This window comes from Halichoerus grypus, chromosome 10 (assembly GCF_964656455.1).
Source record: "Halichoerus grypus chromosome 10, mHalGry1.hap1.1, whole genome shotgun sequence".
Taxonomy (NCBI): domain Eukaryota; kingdom Metazoa; phylum Chordata; class Mammalia; order Carnivora; family Phocidae; genus Halichoerus; species Halichoerus grypus.
In genome coordinates this window covers 55,370,611-55,384,142 of record NC_135721.1, presented here as the reverse complement: position 1 = coordinate 55,384,142, position 13,532 = coordinate 55,370,611, and the positions used below count along the sequence as shown (strand labels likewise).

Genomic DNA, 13,532 nt, shown 5'->3' with positions numbered 1-13,532 from the left:
CAAGACTATCACTATAGGATGGCGTTTAAATATGAAACTGCCAGGTTAAAAAGTATGTACACTTAAAATGAACATCCTGCCAAATTGCTGTTCAAAGAGCTTCAGCAGCTGGAACTCCCACCAAGCGTGTATGTATGCTCACAGACCTGCACATGTACAACGAATGGAATGACCAGCCTTTTAGAGTATGGGGTTCATCTTCGTAGGTGGTTTCTCATGGGATTTAAGGAGTAAACTTCTCTAGTTTATCTAAAATGATTCAACTCAGACATTTTACATTTACATATAATTTCTCAGGAAAACTTAATTGTCCCCAACTTAAAAAAAAATTATCCAAATAACGATTTCTGAATGGATGTCTGGAACAGACTTTCCCCACAGAAACAATAGTAGCTCTGTTCACAGGCTTCAACATATAATTCAAATAATAACAAGAACAAATGTGTTAAATTCTAGAACTGCACTACATTGGAAAAACTAGTGATAACACTGTTTCTATCAGAAAAAGCACTTCTTGTCCTAGTTGTAATACTAGCAACTCTGACACTATCCATCAAAAATGATCTCCACCCTCTCCTCACCATTCCACCATTTAGAGTGGGTCCTTCAACAACCTACCCTATCTGCAGGCTCCCATGTGGGTTCATACCCTCCAGTGGGGCAAAAGTGCTGTGTTAGGGAAGCTTGGAGGCCAAAGGAGGAGTCACCGCATCTCCAAAGGGTGTGTGTGTGTGTGTACTGTGGGACAGGGTGGGGGGATCAGGGTTAAGTACCACAGAGTAGAACAGTCCAGAATTTCCCAGAGTACGAGGGGTGGAGAGATGGAGAAACACAACTGGGTGTGTGATTTCAGTTCGAGGGCATATAAAAGTCTAGAAGTGTAGAGTCACAGAATATAGAGGGGACAGGAAGAGAGACTGAGTGACTGAGAAACATGACGGGGGGGTGGGCGGGGGAACACGACGAGGTGACGAGGCACACAATCCTTGTGCAATAGCAACAAATAACAGAAGCTGGTCCACAACCAGGACTGCCCTAGTACCTTGCAGAGTTAGTGTGAGGGGACCAGGTTTTGGCCTCACAATGAAACGGTTTCCAATGCTGGCTCTGCTAATGACCACGTGCCTAGATCGAGGAAATGGATCACTTCTTGGAGCACTGAGTTTTCCCAATGCAAAGTGGAGATAAAAGTATCTTCCTCCTTCAGAATGTTGCAGGAATTTAACTGAGGTTATTTACATAAAGGGCCCTGACCAAAATGGTAAAAGTTTACAATTATTATGTATAAGTCAGTGGTAAGATACAAGTTTATAAATACATTTCTAAAATGAAGGGGCTGGATGAGACAATCTAAAGGCAATGTTAGGTTGACATAGTCTATGACAAACTATGAAAATACCAAGAAAAAAGAGATCTAAAAAGATTTAACTGCTCAGGCAAGATAATTTGCTAGCACAAAAGTAATAATAAAAACAAAAAGGGAACAAGTGAAAAAAAATTCTATCAAAATTTTTGCTAGAAAAAGAACACTAACTAAAACAAAAAGGTAAGCAACAAATTTTAAGGGTATTTGCAGTAAATAAGGCAGATGAAGATTAGTATCTTTCTTATATAAGAGGGCATGCATGGCAAGGAGAAAAATAAGGCCCCCAATAGATAAATAAACAAAGAACACTGACAGATAATTCACGGTTACAGCTGTTTAACAAACAGAAACACACTGATGCCTTTAGCACTCGATAACATGATACCACTGTTCCTCTGTCAAATTGGTAGAGACTTAAAATACATGAACCTCCCATGTGTTAAAGGAAATTCTCATACACACTGGTAGCAGTTCTTTGTACAAGAATCCAAAGTCATAAAAATTTGACCCCCTAAATTATTCCAAGAAAATAGTAAATGTGGAAAATGAAGGTACGTCATATGGGGGGGGGGGGAGGAACCTTAATATTTATAATAACCCTAAGGAGATCATCAAATCAACAATGTTACATCAACTTGATACCAGCACTGTGGAAAATTTCTTATGAGAATGTTAAGGCAAAGCAAATGAGATACAAAATTGTTGACAAGCTCTGGTCAGAGCTATGTAAAAATAAAAATATGCACATGGGGGAAAAAACTACACCAAAGGGCTAACAGCAGTTGCACACATGTGACTTTGGCTCAGTTTTAGGGTCAGAGTGACAGGGTTTCAAATACTGGTTCCAGGCCCTCAAGATGGATCACTGAGAACAAGGAGTCTTTCTGAATCTTCATTTTTTCAGTTATAATTACATAGGCTACTGTAAGGACACACTGATGTGACCTAACTAAAGGGCTAGCATTGTATTTAGCACATGGTAGGCATTAGCTGAATGGTAGTTTTTTTACTTTTTATTGGTAGCGTGGTTACATTGCCTTTATTGTGATTATCTTGTAAATAAGGATGTTTTGATTATTTGACTAATACATAGGGAATTTCCTGAATGGACACCCTTCTTAAAATGAGCTATGTTCTCTCCCTTTAAACTTTCATTCATTGCATTTTTGGAAATGAATCAAGTGTGAAAATAGCATTTCTGTTAATCTATATATAACATTTACAAATTGTTCGGTCTTATCTGTTTGGTAACTTTTTTAAACAGTAAGAAGTGGTTGCAAAAGAAGATTAAATTTGTACATTTAACTCATAAAACTCAACATGTGACACACTTGCTGTTAAGAGTCTCAGATGTAACACTGACATTTCCTGTGGTGTCTTTATATTTTCTCTGTTGAGATCCAGTATGATCCTGCACATTTGGAAGCAACAGTTGGCTTTTGAGTACGTGGACAGCTAGGAGCGATGTTCTTCTAGGTTCAAGGCCACCAATTAAAAACAGGTTGGAACATTCAATTTTTCTTCATATCATAGATTCGTTCCTAACTCAGAACTGGACATCCAAGTTCCTTCATGGAACTATATGTTACAAACTACCAATGCTCCACTCGTGAAAGAATAATGATCACTCTCCAAAGTACATATTTAATAAGCATGCAGAATTATTATAGACGTGGGATGCCACTACTTTTTCCAAACACGTTTTATTCATTAGTGTCTGAAACAAAAGCTACAGTATCTTTTAGATAAACAGTATTTACAAGTAACCATACGTCAGGTGACATTCTGCCTTTGCATTTGACCTTTTACCATCCAAACCTTGATAGCATGCTCCATGAACAAACCCTACATTTTTTAAAAACCCCGACTTCGAAGCTCACTACCGTGTGATTCATAACATAGCACACACTTTTGTTTTGAGTATCTTGTTACAGTGACAGAAAGACAGCTTAGTTAATCAAAGACGCCAACAAGAGAGCCAAATACACGACTTCTAAGCACCTGCGGTATATGGTGTGTGGTAAAAAGTGCCTTTGCTGGGAAGCCAGGGTTACGTGTTGCATTTGGCATCAGCTCCCGAGTTCTAACTTCTAAAGTTTTCACAACAGTTTGAAGTCAGAGAAATAAGGGGAGGGAAAAACAACAACAACAATAACCCAACCTATGAGAAGAGGGCTTACGATCAAACAATAAAGAAATCGGGCGTTGCTGATTTAACCTGTGGGTTGCATGTCTGCCATTACCAGTTTGTCTTTCTGCCGTTCACCATGGATGAGAAAGCCGCTGCGTCCGTTGCCTTCGGGGTGCATAACCTTACAGACCCCCACGCGACTGATCCCGCCTCCTTCCTGTGGGAACCATCCCCCGCTGGAGTCATCTCTGGTCATAACCACGGCCTTGACACGCACAATATAGCTGTCACTAGAACGACAACAACAAGAAGAACGGGGCATGACAATGGTCTGGTAGCTGCAGGACACGTTTCACAATTCAAGATGACCACTGGCTGGCACTTTTCTGGAGTCATCAAAAGAAAATCTAGGTCTGGCGGCAACCTTAAAAGGTGACCCTTCTCAGGGCACCTGGAAGGGGCGCCTGGGTGGCTCAGTCATTAATCGTCTGCCTTCGGCTCAGGTCATGATCCCAGCGCCCTGGGATCTAGCCCCGCATTGGGCTCCCTGCTCCACGGGAAGCCTGCTTCTCCCTCTCCCACTCCCCCTGCTTGTGTTCCCGCTCTAGCTGTGTCTCTCTCTGTCAAATAAATCAACAAAATCTTAAAAAAAAAAAAAAAAAGTGACCCTTCTCAAATTTGAGGGGAAAAAACCCCCAAAAACACTTCAACTAAATACCTTGCAAAAGTACATTTTAAAAAAGATACCCAGTAAATTTAAAGATGTTTGTGAGTCTTTGAAGATGTATGCAGGCATAATGTTCTCTAGTTTCTGGGTATAAGTATTAATAACAAAATGAATGAGCTAAATGCTGTAATTTGTTATCCCTAAGTTAGGAAAGTCAAACCTATGAACTTAAGGGGATATTATAATTTCAACCCTTAAAACTTAGTTCGCAATGAATGACCTAGGCTTAACATTTTATAAAGCTAATCATCTTCTGATTTAGCACAAGAACAGGATAATTTCCTTCCAAATCACAAATTCACCATGCAATCGCGTATGTAGGTGGGAAAAGATTTCAGTTCCAATACCCTTTACGCATGTGTAGCCTTCTGTTTATGATTTTATTTTTTCCAGTCTAAACTTCAATTTCGCAATAACTTCTTTTGCACATTTGCCAAAAATCCTCTTTCTTCTCCAGAGACCAACTCTAGCTCTTGTCATTCTTCATCACTTTTGGGGAAACATATTTGGGTTTTTCAGCAAGGCCATTTAAATTCTCATTTGCTGTTTTCTTTCTTTGGATAGAATTCATTTTTTACTCATTCAAACGTATATTCACATCTTCTACATGCCAGGCACTGTGCCAGATTCTAGAGAAACAAAGATGTAGAGTAACATAGAACCCCCTCTTTCCTTGGGACTCAGGGAAGACCTCTCCTTCCCCCTATGCCAGCCAGAGCCTGGCCACTGCCATGTCCAGTCCACCAGAGACCCTTTAGACAGTCCCTCTCCTCTACACCCTTGCTCACCGCACTCACCCAGATTTCCCATGACTCCCTATGGCTCAACTTCTACTCCCCTCCACCATGCCCCCCTGCTCCCTTACTTCCTCGTCCCTTCCTCAGACTAGTCCTTTCATTTTGAAAACTGGTAAAATATATATGCGATAACATGTACCATTTTAACTGTACAATTCTGTGGCATTAAGTACGTGGACACTGCTCTACAACTCTCAGCACCATCCATCTCCAGGACTTTTTTCATATCCCAGACCGAAACTCCATACCCATTAGACATTTTTAAACCCCCCACTGTTCTCCCCTCTGCCCAGCCCCTGCAATCACCCTTCTACTTTCTGTCTCAATGATTTTGACTGCTCCAGGGACCTCACAGACGTTCCTTTCACTTTCTGAACCTACATGGAAATGTGCTCTGGGGCTGAGCTTCTGGGGCCCACTGACACAAGACCGCTCTCTGTCCAGCCGCCCTCCTTGCTGAGGCTTGATGTGGGGCATGGTAGTCACCTCTGCTGCAGGCTACTGGGGCATGCCCCGGTTTCTCTGAAGCTCCCAAGTCTGACCATGCCACTACTACCCTCCTCTTCAATCTTCTACAGACCTCTGGGCCGCATCCCTTCCCTCATTCCTGGAAGACAGTGGCAGATGGGCCCACTGTCCCTCCATCTCTCCACCACGATCCCTGCTGTGATTCTTGGTAATTTCCTTATTCACACAGAAGTTCCGTACAATACCTTGGCCTCTCAGTTTCTGGAACTCTTCCCCAATGCCCTTGTCTTACACCCAACCTTACGTACCCCAGCCTAGGTCACACCCATGTCCTTGTCATTACTAATATCTGCACCACCTCCTTAACCTCAGTTTTAAGCAGCATGCTCCCCAGCTGCCACTTCCCAAATTTGTGGCTCACTCCCTCCACATTCCTACAAGTCTTCACCACACTGGGACCAACCATCTATTGCTCTGACCCCCTTCCCCCGAACCTTCATGTTCTCACTTGATTCAGTACTCAAGTTCCATAGTCCATCACAACACACTTTTGTACAAAAACGTAACATGTTGCCCTCTCTTTCTTCACTGTAATGCCCGGTGAAATCCCAACCCTGGTGAAATTCTACCTCCTCCTTAACTCCATGCCCTACCCAGGCTGTTGAATAGGACTTTGTTCAAAGGTCTAGTTTTAAAGTCACTAACCTCAAGTGGGCTTCTAGGTGCCCCCCAGCATGCTGCCACATTTCCCTAATCTGTCCCCAAGAAGATTATTTCATGGGCCCACCTACCTTGTCCCTCTCAGTTGATGGAGGAATTGCTTTAATTTCCCTGGGAAGACAGGCAAAGTCAGAAGGGACCTTGCACCTGTGCCCACCAGCATGCCTATGACTCTGTGCCCGTACTCTCGGCCTCTCCTCCTTTAACTGTGGCTAAACCATCCATAACCCAAGCCAGGGCCAACAACTCCACTTAAAATTCTTCTAGGTGCTAACAGTGCCCAAATTCACATGTCTACCCAGACCTCTTCCCTGAGCTTCAGATCAGTAAAATCAACTACCTATGTGATTTCTCTCCTTAGGCATATCTCAATCAACATGTTTCAGATTGAACTCTTAATTGTCAATACTTTTTTATCCTACTGGTTCTCCCTTTGAAATATAGCCAGAATCCACTTTTTACCACCTCCATCAACACTGCCCTGATCCCAGTCGCCATCACCTCTCAGACTACTGCAACCTCCTCCTAACTGGCCTTCCTACTTCCACACCCACCCAACCTTCTAAGAAAATAGAAAGGTGAGTCAGATTATGATACTCTACTAAAATAAGACATCCAGTAAGCTTCCTACATTACTCTGAGTAAAAATGAAACTCAAGCACTTATCACTCTCCTCCTTGCTCATTCTACTTTAGTCCCATTGCCCCTGTCCTCCACATTAAGCACACTATGACCTCAGGGCTTTTGCATTTGCTATCCCCCCCACTCCGCCCTTCTCCCCCCACACTAACTCAGCTCATTTCCTTATTTCCTCCAGGTCTCTGCCCAAGGTTATTTCATCAGAGAAGATTCTCTGTCCACTTTATATAAAGTAGTACCCTCCAATCCTCTTACATCTTCTCATCCTTCTTTATCTTTCTACATGCTACCGAAACAACATCTGCCCTACTTGTTTGCCCACTTTTTCCAACTAGATTGTAAACTCCATAGAACCAAGGCCTTTGCTCTTTTTGTTCACTGCTACATCCCTAGAACCTACAGCAGTGTTTTATATGTGGTAGGCTGTGGAATGAAAGGTTAATTTTTTTTTTTTTTAAATATTGTATTTATTTACTTAGTGAGAGCAAGTGAGAGAGAGAGAGAGCATGAGCAGGGGGAGGGGCAGAGGGAGGGGGAGAAGCAGACTCCCCGCTAAGCAGGGAGCCTGATGCAGGGCTCGACCCCAGGACCCTGAGATCATGACGTGAGCTGAAGGCAGGCGCCCAACCGACTGAGCCACCCAGGCGCCCCAATGAATGGGTTAAATGCATGAAATTTATAAACAGGTTTTAAAAAAGTTATTTGTAGCTAACAAAATCTCTGAGAAAAAATAAAGTGTTCAATACTCATTTGCTTATGAGCCACAATAGCTTAGTTGGGATAGGATAAAGATTTCATTAATAAGAAAACTAAATTTAATAATCACATGGTTTCTTTCATTAATCCATGCATCTCATGATTCAAACCCATTTTCCTTTAGATCACAGAGATTAGGAACATTTGATAACATTTGTTTAGATTAGTTACATACAGACAAGTTGAGAATATACTTTTCCCTGCCATGTCCCATTCATTCTAGAAAAACTAAGGGTCCTCAGGATTTGTAACTCTTCAGGATGAAACACACAGCTTTCTCAGATCTTCTGTTAGTGTACGATGGGTTCATCCCAACAGGAAATGGCCAAGGTGAATAACTGAAACTCTACACACCTCTTGTTAGAACATGCTTTTTACTTTTTTTGTGTTGCAGCTGTCTGCCGTTCTCCCTTCCTTTGAGGGGATTAAGTAAACACGAAAAAGGGAAGTTTGCATGACTTATGTTGGTGCCATAAACTTACTTCCAAAAAGTATTCATTTATTGGAGATTTTAAAAAATACCCCACTCCTTGGCTCTTAGACTACAGGGACTGCTAATTTGGGTCTTTGCTTGCAGCCTGCCGCATCCTCGATCTTGCCCTAATTCCTCCTATGCTGCTTCCAAAGAGCACAGACTCCTCTGTGATGGGGTGTGTGCGTTGGGGGCAGGGGAACAGAATCCCCCCACCCCATCTCCTCTGGCAACAGCCCCATCAGCCAGCATTCACTGAGGCCTCTGGCTATTTAAAACAAGGCAGGGGGATGAAGGGTTGCACTGAAAGCCGTGAAGGATGTCTGGATAATCCAGCTGCCTGGCCACAGGCCAACTGCTTCCTATCTGTGGTGTATTTATGTTACTCAGGCACGTCACCCCGCCCAGAACAGAAACGACAGTGAACTCTACTACCAAAAAGGTATACGGGAGGAAAACTCCCTCCCCACCTTCCCTCTGTCTCTTTCTGGAAAGAATTTAAACAACATGTTTAAGCCAGATGTTGGGTTTGTTTGGGGGAGGATGGGACAGGAAGGGCAAGGGCAGATTAGTTTTTTTAATTTGCACAAGGAAAATGGTGCTGGTATGCTTCAGAAGAAATTCAAAAAATGCTATTATTGTCAAAAATAACAAAACTTAAAAAAATGCTTCTGCAAGCAGCAACTGCTAAACGGGTGTAACTCATTAGGACCCGGTGAAGTTCCACACGTAGATCCAAACACCAACTGAATGGAGCCCTAGTGTCTGAACTTGAGCTAAACTCCCCCAAAGACTCAATGTCATTACATATGGGATTTGACTACCACCCCCCAAATAATATCATATTCTTTCACTGCATTATGAGTAAAAAAGTGGCTTCTATGAATTGAACGGAGACCTGCCATTTAAATGTGGTTTCTTTAAGGAGAAAGCTTTGCATTCTGAACATGGGGGCTTATCTGTAAAAATGAGACTTGTTATGATCCCAGAGTCCTGGGATCGAGCCCCACATCAGGCTCCCTGCTCCGCGGGAAGCCTGCTTCTCCCTCTCCCACTCCCCCTGCTTGTGTTCCCTCTCTGGCTGTCTTTCTCTCTGTCAAATAAATAAAACCTTTAAAAAAAAAAAAAAAAGAGACTTGTTCTGTGATCACATCAATGTGCAAAGGAAGGAGGTGACATCCTATGGCAGGATGGGGGAGGCAGAGTAAGAGCAATTTCAAAACTAGATTTTTATTTGGGGGTATTGATTCCAAGGGGGCACAGCAGGGTTTGGATCTTTGGCTTTTATGTTCTAGGTTCTCTTCTATATTCAAAGCAGGCCCTGTCTGGACCACGTTACAGAAGTAAACAAGGTAAACAAAGGAACTGCAGGAAATGGGGATGAGGCAGCGCCCTCTGTAAGTGTCATTCAGAGCCACACAGGCTCAGCAGCACCCTGACCTCAGTAGCTGAAGAATCCTCTGGCAGAGACGATCTACCCTGCTGGGATGTCCTGAGGGTTAAAAGCCGTGCTAGAGGTCAAATGCTTGATACAGAGAAGTTTGGTAAGTAGTAGCCATCAAAATTATTTTTGCTGAAGGTCTGACTTTGATTACAAAACAGTGCCTTTAAAGACCGGCTCCCCTGGCCACTAAGGAGTGGGTTTCCAGACCGCCCGCCTTTTTCTGCTGGCCGAGAGAAGAGTAACAGGGAGGCTGTCAGGCCCTTGACAACAGAAGAAAATCCCAGACGGAACTCCAGCAATTATCAACGCAAGTCGGATTTATAAAAGACCTGGTCTGAGCCTACATTTCAGGCACACCCGTAGAGGAAAATAATTCCATTTGCCATCTGCGAACTGGCCCTGTGCTCCTGACCTTCCTCCCTGGGCTCTGGGGACGGAGACTGGAACTTTGACATCCCCCACACAGACTTCCCGGCCCCCTCCTCAGGGCCCGCCCTCATCTGATCACACGGCTGCCTTGCCGCTCTTTTCCACCCTCCTCTCCTGGCACCAGACCTTGAGAGCGATTAGCCCAGATCCTAGCCTCTCAGACTCCCTCTTCCACCCGGCAGAGCCGCCAGCTGCGCCCGAATAGAACACGAGTCCTCCGGGGGAGCCGGGCACACTCTTTACTGTCATCAGATCCCGCACCCCACCTCCAGTCATCCTTGTACCTAGAGACTTACAAAGTCTCTTTGATTTCCTTGATTATATATGTATATAAAGTATTATATGTATGCGGAAGCCAGAAATTGGTCATATTCTATTTAAGCAGGTGGTGGTTTCGTGAGTGGTTATTTCATTAAGTATCAACTACTTAATTTTTTTAAAAGTGGACCGCTCTGGTCTTAAAAATTTCTATCCTCGAAAGTTATAGGCAAGGGAGTGATACCTGATGTGGTTCTACGCATGGTGGTACCATGATTTTCAGCTCTGTGCCAGCCACTAAAGGTAGGACACTTAATGTCTACCAAAATGTGTAGTGTGTACAGTTAGGCCATTATAGGAAACAGTGGCAAGAAAAGCCCACTAAAGATGCTAGATCTGGCCGCAGCCAAGTCTGGCAAAGGCATCAGCTTTCCTCTCAAATGCTGATGAGCAGGCACTATGAAGCATAGAAGGAATTTTCTGAACCTTAAATGTTTGCTTCATAAAGAGAACTGGTTTGCAGGATATTGGAGTTGGGGAAGCTGAAAAGTAGGCTAAGACCACTTACGAAAAAGCCTTCCCTACAGTTATTGACCATCCGTGAAAGCGGCCACGCAGTACACTTGATGGAGAGTCATACTGGGGACAGCCCTACCCCAGTATATGCTAGTAAAAGAATCCACATACTTGAACAGGTACTAACACCATGACTTTGAACTCATGGTGTCAAAGCAGTCTGCTCGTGACTAGATGTACCGAGAGAGGAAATCTTCGTTGTGCTGCTGCTTTTCTGAAACGCCACAGCTCATCTTGCCCTTGCAGAGAAATTCCCCCAGAGGGTTACAATGGAGCTGTTCTAGGTTTTATCTTTATGGTCAATTTTGGTACTTTAAAAATGGTATGTAATGAGTTTCCAAGAATGGAACCCCAATACATACACACGGTACCCAAAAGGTGATGGTGGTAGTGGGTGCTTGTCTTATGATGACTTCATCCAGGAACCAATACAGGCTCAAAGCCTGGGGTCCTGGGGGAGCCCCAGAGTGGGTGTGAATAGGTTCTCCTCCTTTACTGTGTACTGGGCTCAGAATCTGTGAGTGAGTGTATGAGAAAATGTCTTAGGAATCCCCACCTTCACCTTGCATCACCAGCCAGGTCGTTCTGCTGTACTGCAAGGTCACTAAAGCCCTCCATGTCCAAGTGCTCCCCTCACCCAGAGGGGGAGGTACGGGGCATGCCCATTCTCATCCTCAAATGCCACATATAAACGCAGCATCTTTGTTGTTTATGCTACCTAGCTACACTGAGGCATATAAATAGACCCACTCACCCACACACCATTTTCTACTGCACATAATAGAAAGGGTTGCTTTCTCCATTATTGTGAAGGACACTGCCAGCAAGACTGGGTGTTTGAAATAGGAATGATTATTACATTTAGTAATTTTAAAACCAATCCTCATAAGTCAATTAGATACGGCCACTAGTGTTTTTATTTTCCAACTGAAATCTTAATATAAAAATACTCCTTTAGAAAAACTACCACAAACTCGTAGTTTATAAAGTAGTGATTCTATGATTCAAAATAAAGACCCACACCTTGTTTAATACAGAGGACCGATTTAGCTTGCTATGTGCCTCTATAATATCTTCCTTTAAGTTACAATGCACTGGAAACAGACACGTTTTCTAATCTCAAGTGCTACTTTACACTTTCCGGTCCTAAGAGCCAGAGCAGCACGTGCACTGAACATTCTGGCACATTCTCTCTCGCATGGGGCCAGGGCACCTGCCCTGTAGATGTCCTCAGACATGGACGTTCTGCAGGGCTGGCCAAGGGGAGGGTACTAGGCAGTGTGCCATTCACCGTTCTGCTCCCTCTTTCTTTGCTGCTGTGTCCTGTGACCCAATGGCCAAGAAAAGGAAATGAAGCAAAGACAAAAAGGAACAAAGATCAGGACTGGACATTAAACTCATAAGCTTTACAGTGGCTTAACGAGGCCTTTGAGGAAATAGTTGAGGAAATATCAGAGGCACTTGGGGGTCCTCTGACATCCTTGCAGCCTGGGAGCACTGCCCTGGGAGCACTGCGGACAGTTCCTCTGGGCCAGTGAAATCAACAGCAGGCCAAGGCAGGTCCGAGCCTCTGCGCCCCCACCTCAGCGAGAGCCCTGATGCTAGGGGCAAACCTTTGGGGTCCGTGAACAGAAGGTGCGGATGCCCATGGTGGTGCATGGACGTGCTAGCAATTACCGTTTTGAATTTCCTTATCAGCAAGGTTTACAAGGTTACATTAAACTCACTCCATTGTACTGTGCTCAAAAGAAATTTTTCATTTCAACTCTAACTTTTATTGCCTGTAGTTCGAACACGCATGAATCCTCCACAGGAAAAGAGTGATTCAGCTGGATTCTACTTCTACTGCTCTCAGGTTGTTTTTCTTCTGTAAAAATCTTTGATTTTATTTATGTAACCTATCAAATGTCTTGGAGATGGAGCTGTAGTCTTTTTAAAAAAAAACAACAAAACTTTTCCTACCAACATTTAAATTCAGCACTTAAATTCAGCAGTCACAAGAATACTAAATATCTAATATCTGTGATGAGGAGTTGCTTACAATGAGGGCATGATAAAGATAAGGCATGAGGGCTGTCTTGCTAATATACAACCTAAAATCATAACACTGGGCTCTTTTAAACCTGGACAATGAAGTGTTTGAATTAAATCTTAACTTCAGCATCTGAAAAGGCAATTTTAGAAGTTGTATCGAAGATTTTTTAAAATGGCTCTTTGACAACTCCCCCTATGTCAGTATAACTTTCCTGAGCAAGTCCCTCTTGAGGTGAGTAATACACACAGCTAAAAGAAAGGCCCCGCTGAGGTCAAGCCTGATGCAGTGGGGCAGGACAGGCTTAGTAGTTTATTGTGGGGGGATGCACAATCAGTGAAGAAAGTAATCATTTTTCTTGAAATTTGAAAACTATTTGCTCTAATCCCTACTAAGAGCAGAAATCCTAATTTCAACCCTGGGGGAAATTAGGGAACTGGAGATCCCTGGGCAACCACTTGGGACCTCTGTATCCTTACCTGTCAAGTATCTATACAGTGGGTAATTAATTACCTTAATAGCAGGCTGTAGAATACATTTTAAATTATCTGAGTTTTAAAACATTGGTTTCCAGGAAATTAAACTCTGACAACAAAAATGTAAATATAACACAATTTTTAAATTTTTAAAAGATTACAATTCTGCTGCATTCAACAAAGTTATAAAAATTTTTTTGAAAAGATTTCTTTTGTAAAGCCCTGAGTGATTCTCTGCCCT

At 43.1% G+C, this 13,532-nt stretch overlaps 1 protein-coding gene across 3 annotated transcripts in view; it reads right to left on the bottom strand.

The window, feature by feature from the left end:
• SPRED2 (sprouty related EVH1 domain containing 2) overlaps nucleotides 1–13,532 on the bottom strand; it is a 115,000-nt gene that overhangs the window by 26,481 nt on the left and 74,987 nt on the right. For all 3 annotated transcript variants that reach the window (XM_036085916.2, XM_036085918.2, XM_036085917.2), the window contains exon 2: nucleotides 3,610–3,787. In XM_036085916.2, coding sequence (XP_035941809.1) covers nucleotides 3,610–3,787 — 178 coding nt within the window. The remainder of the gene's footprint in view (nucleotides 1–3,609; nucleotides 3,788–13,532) is intronic.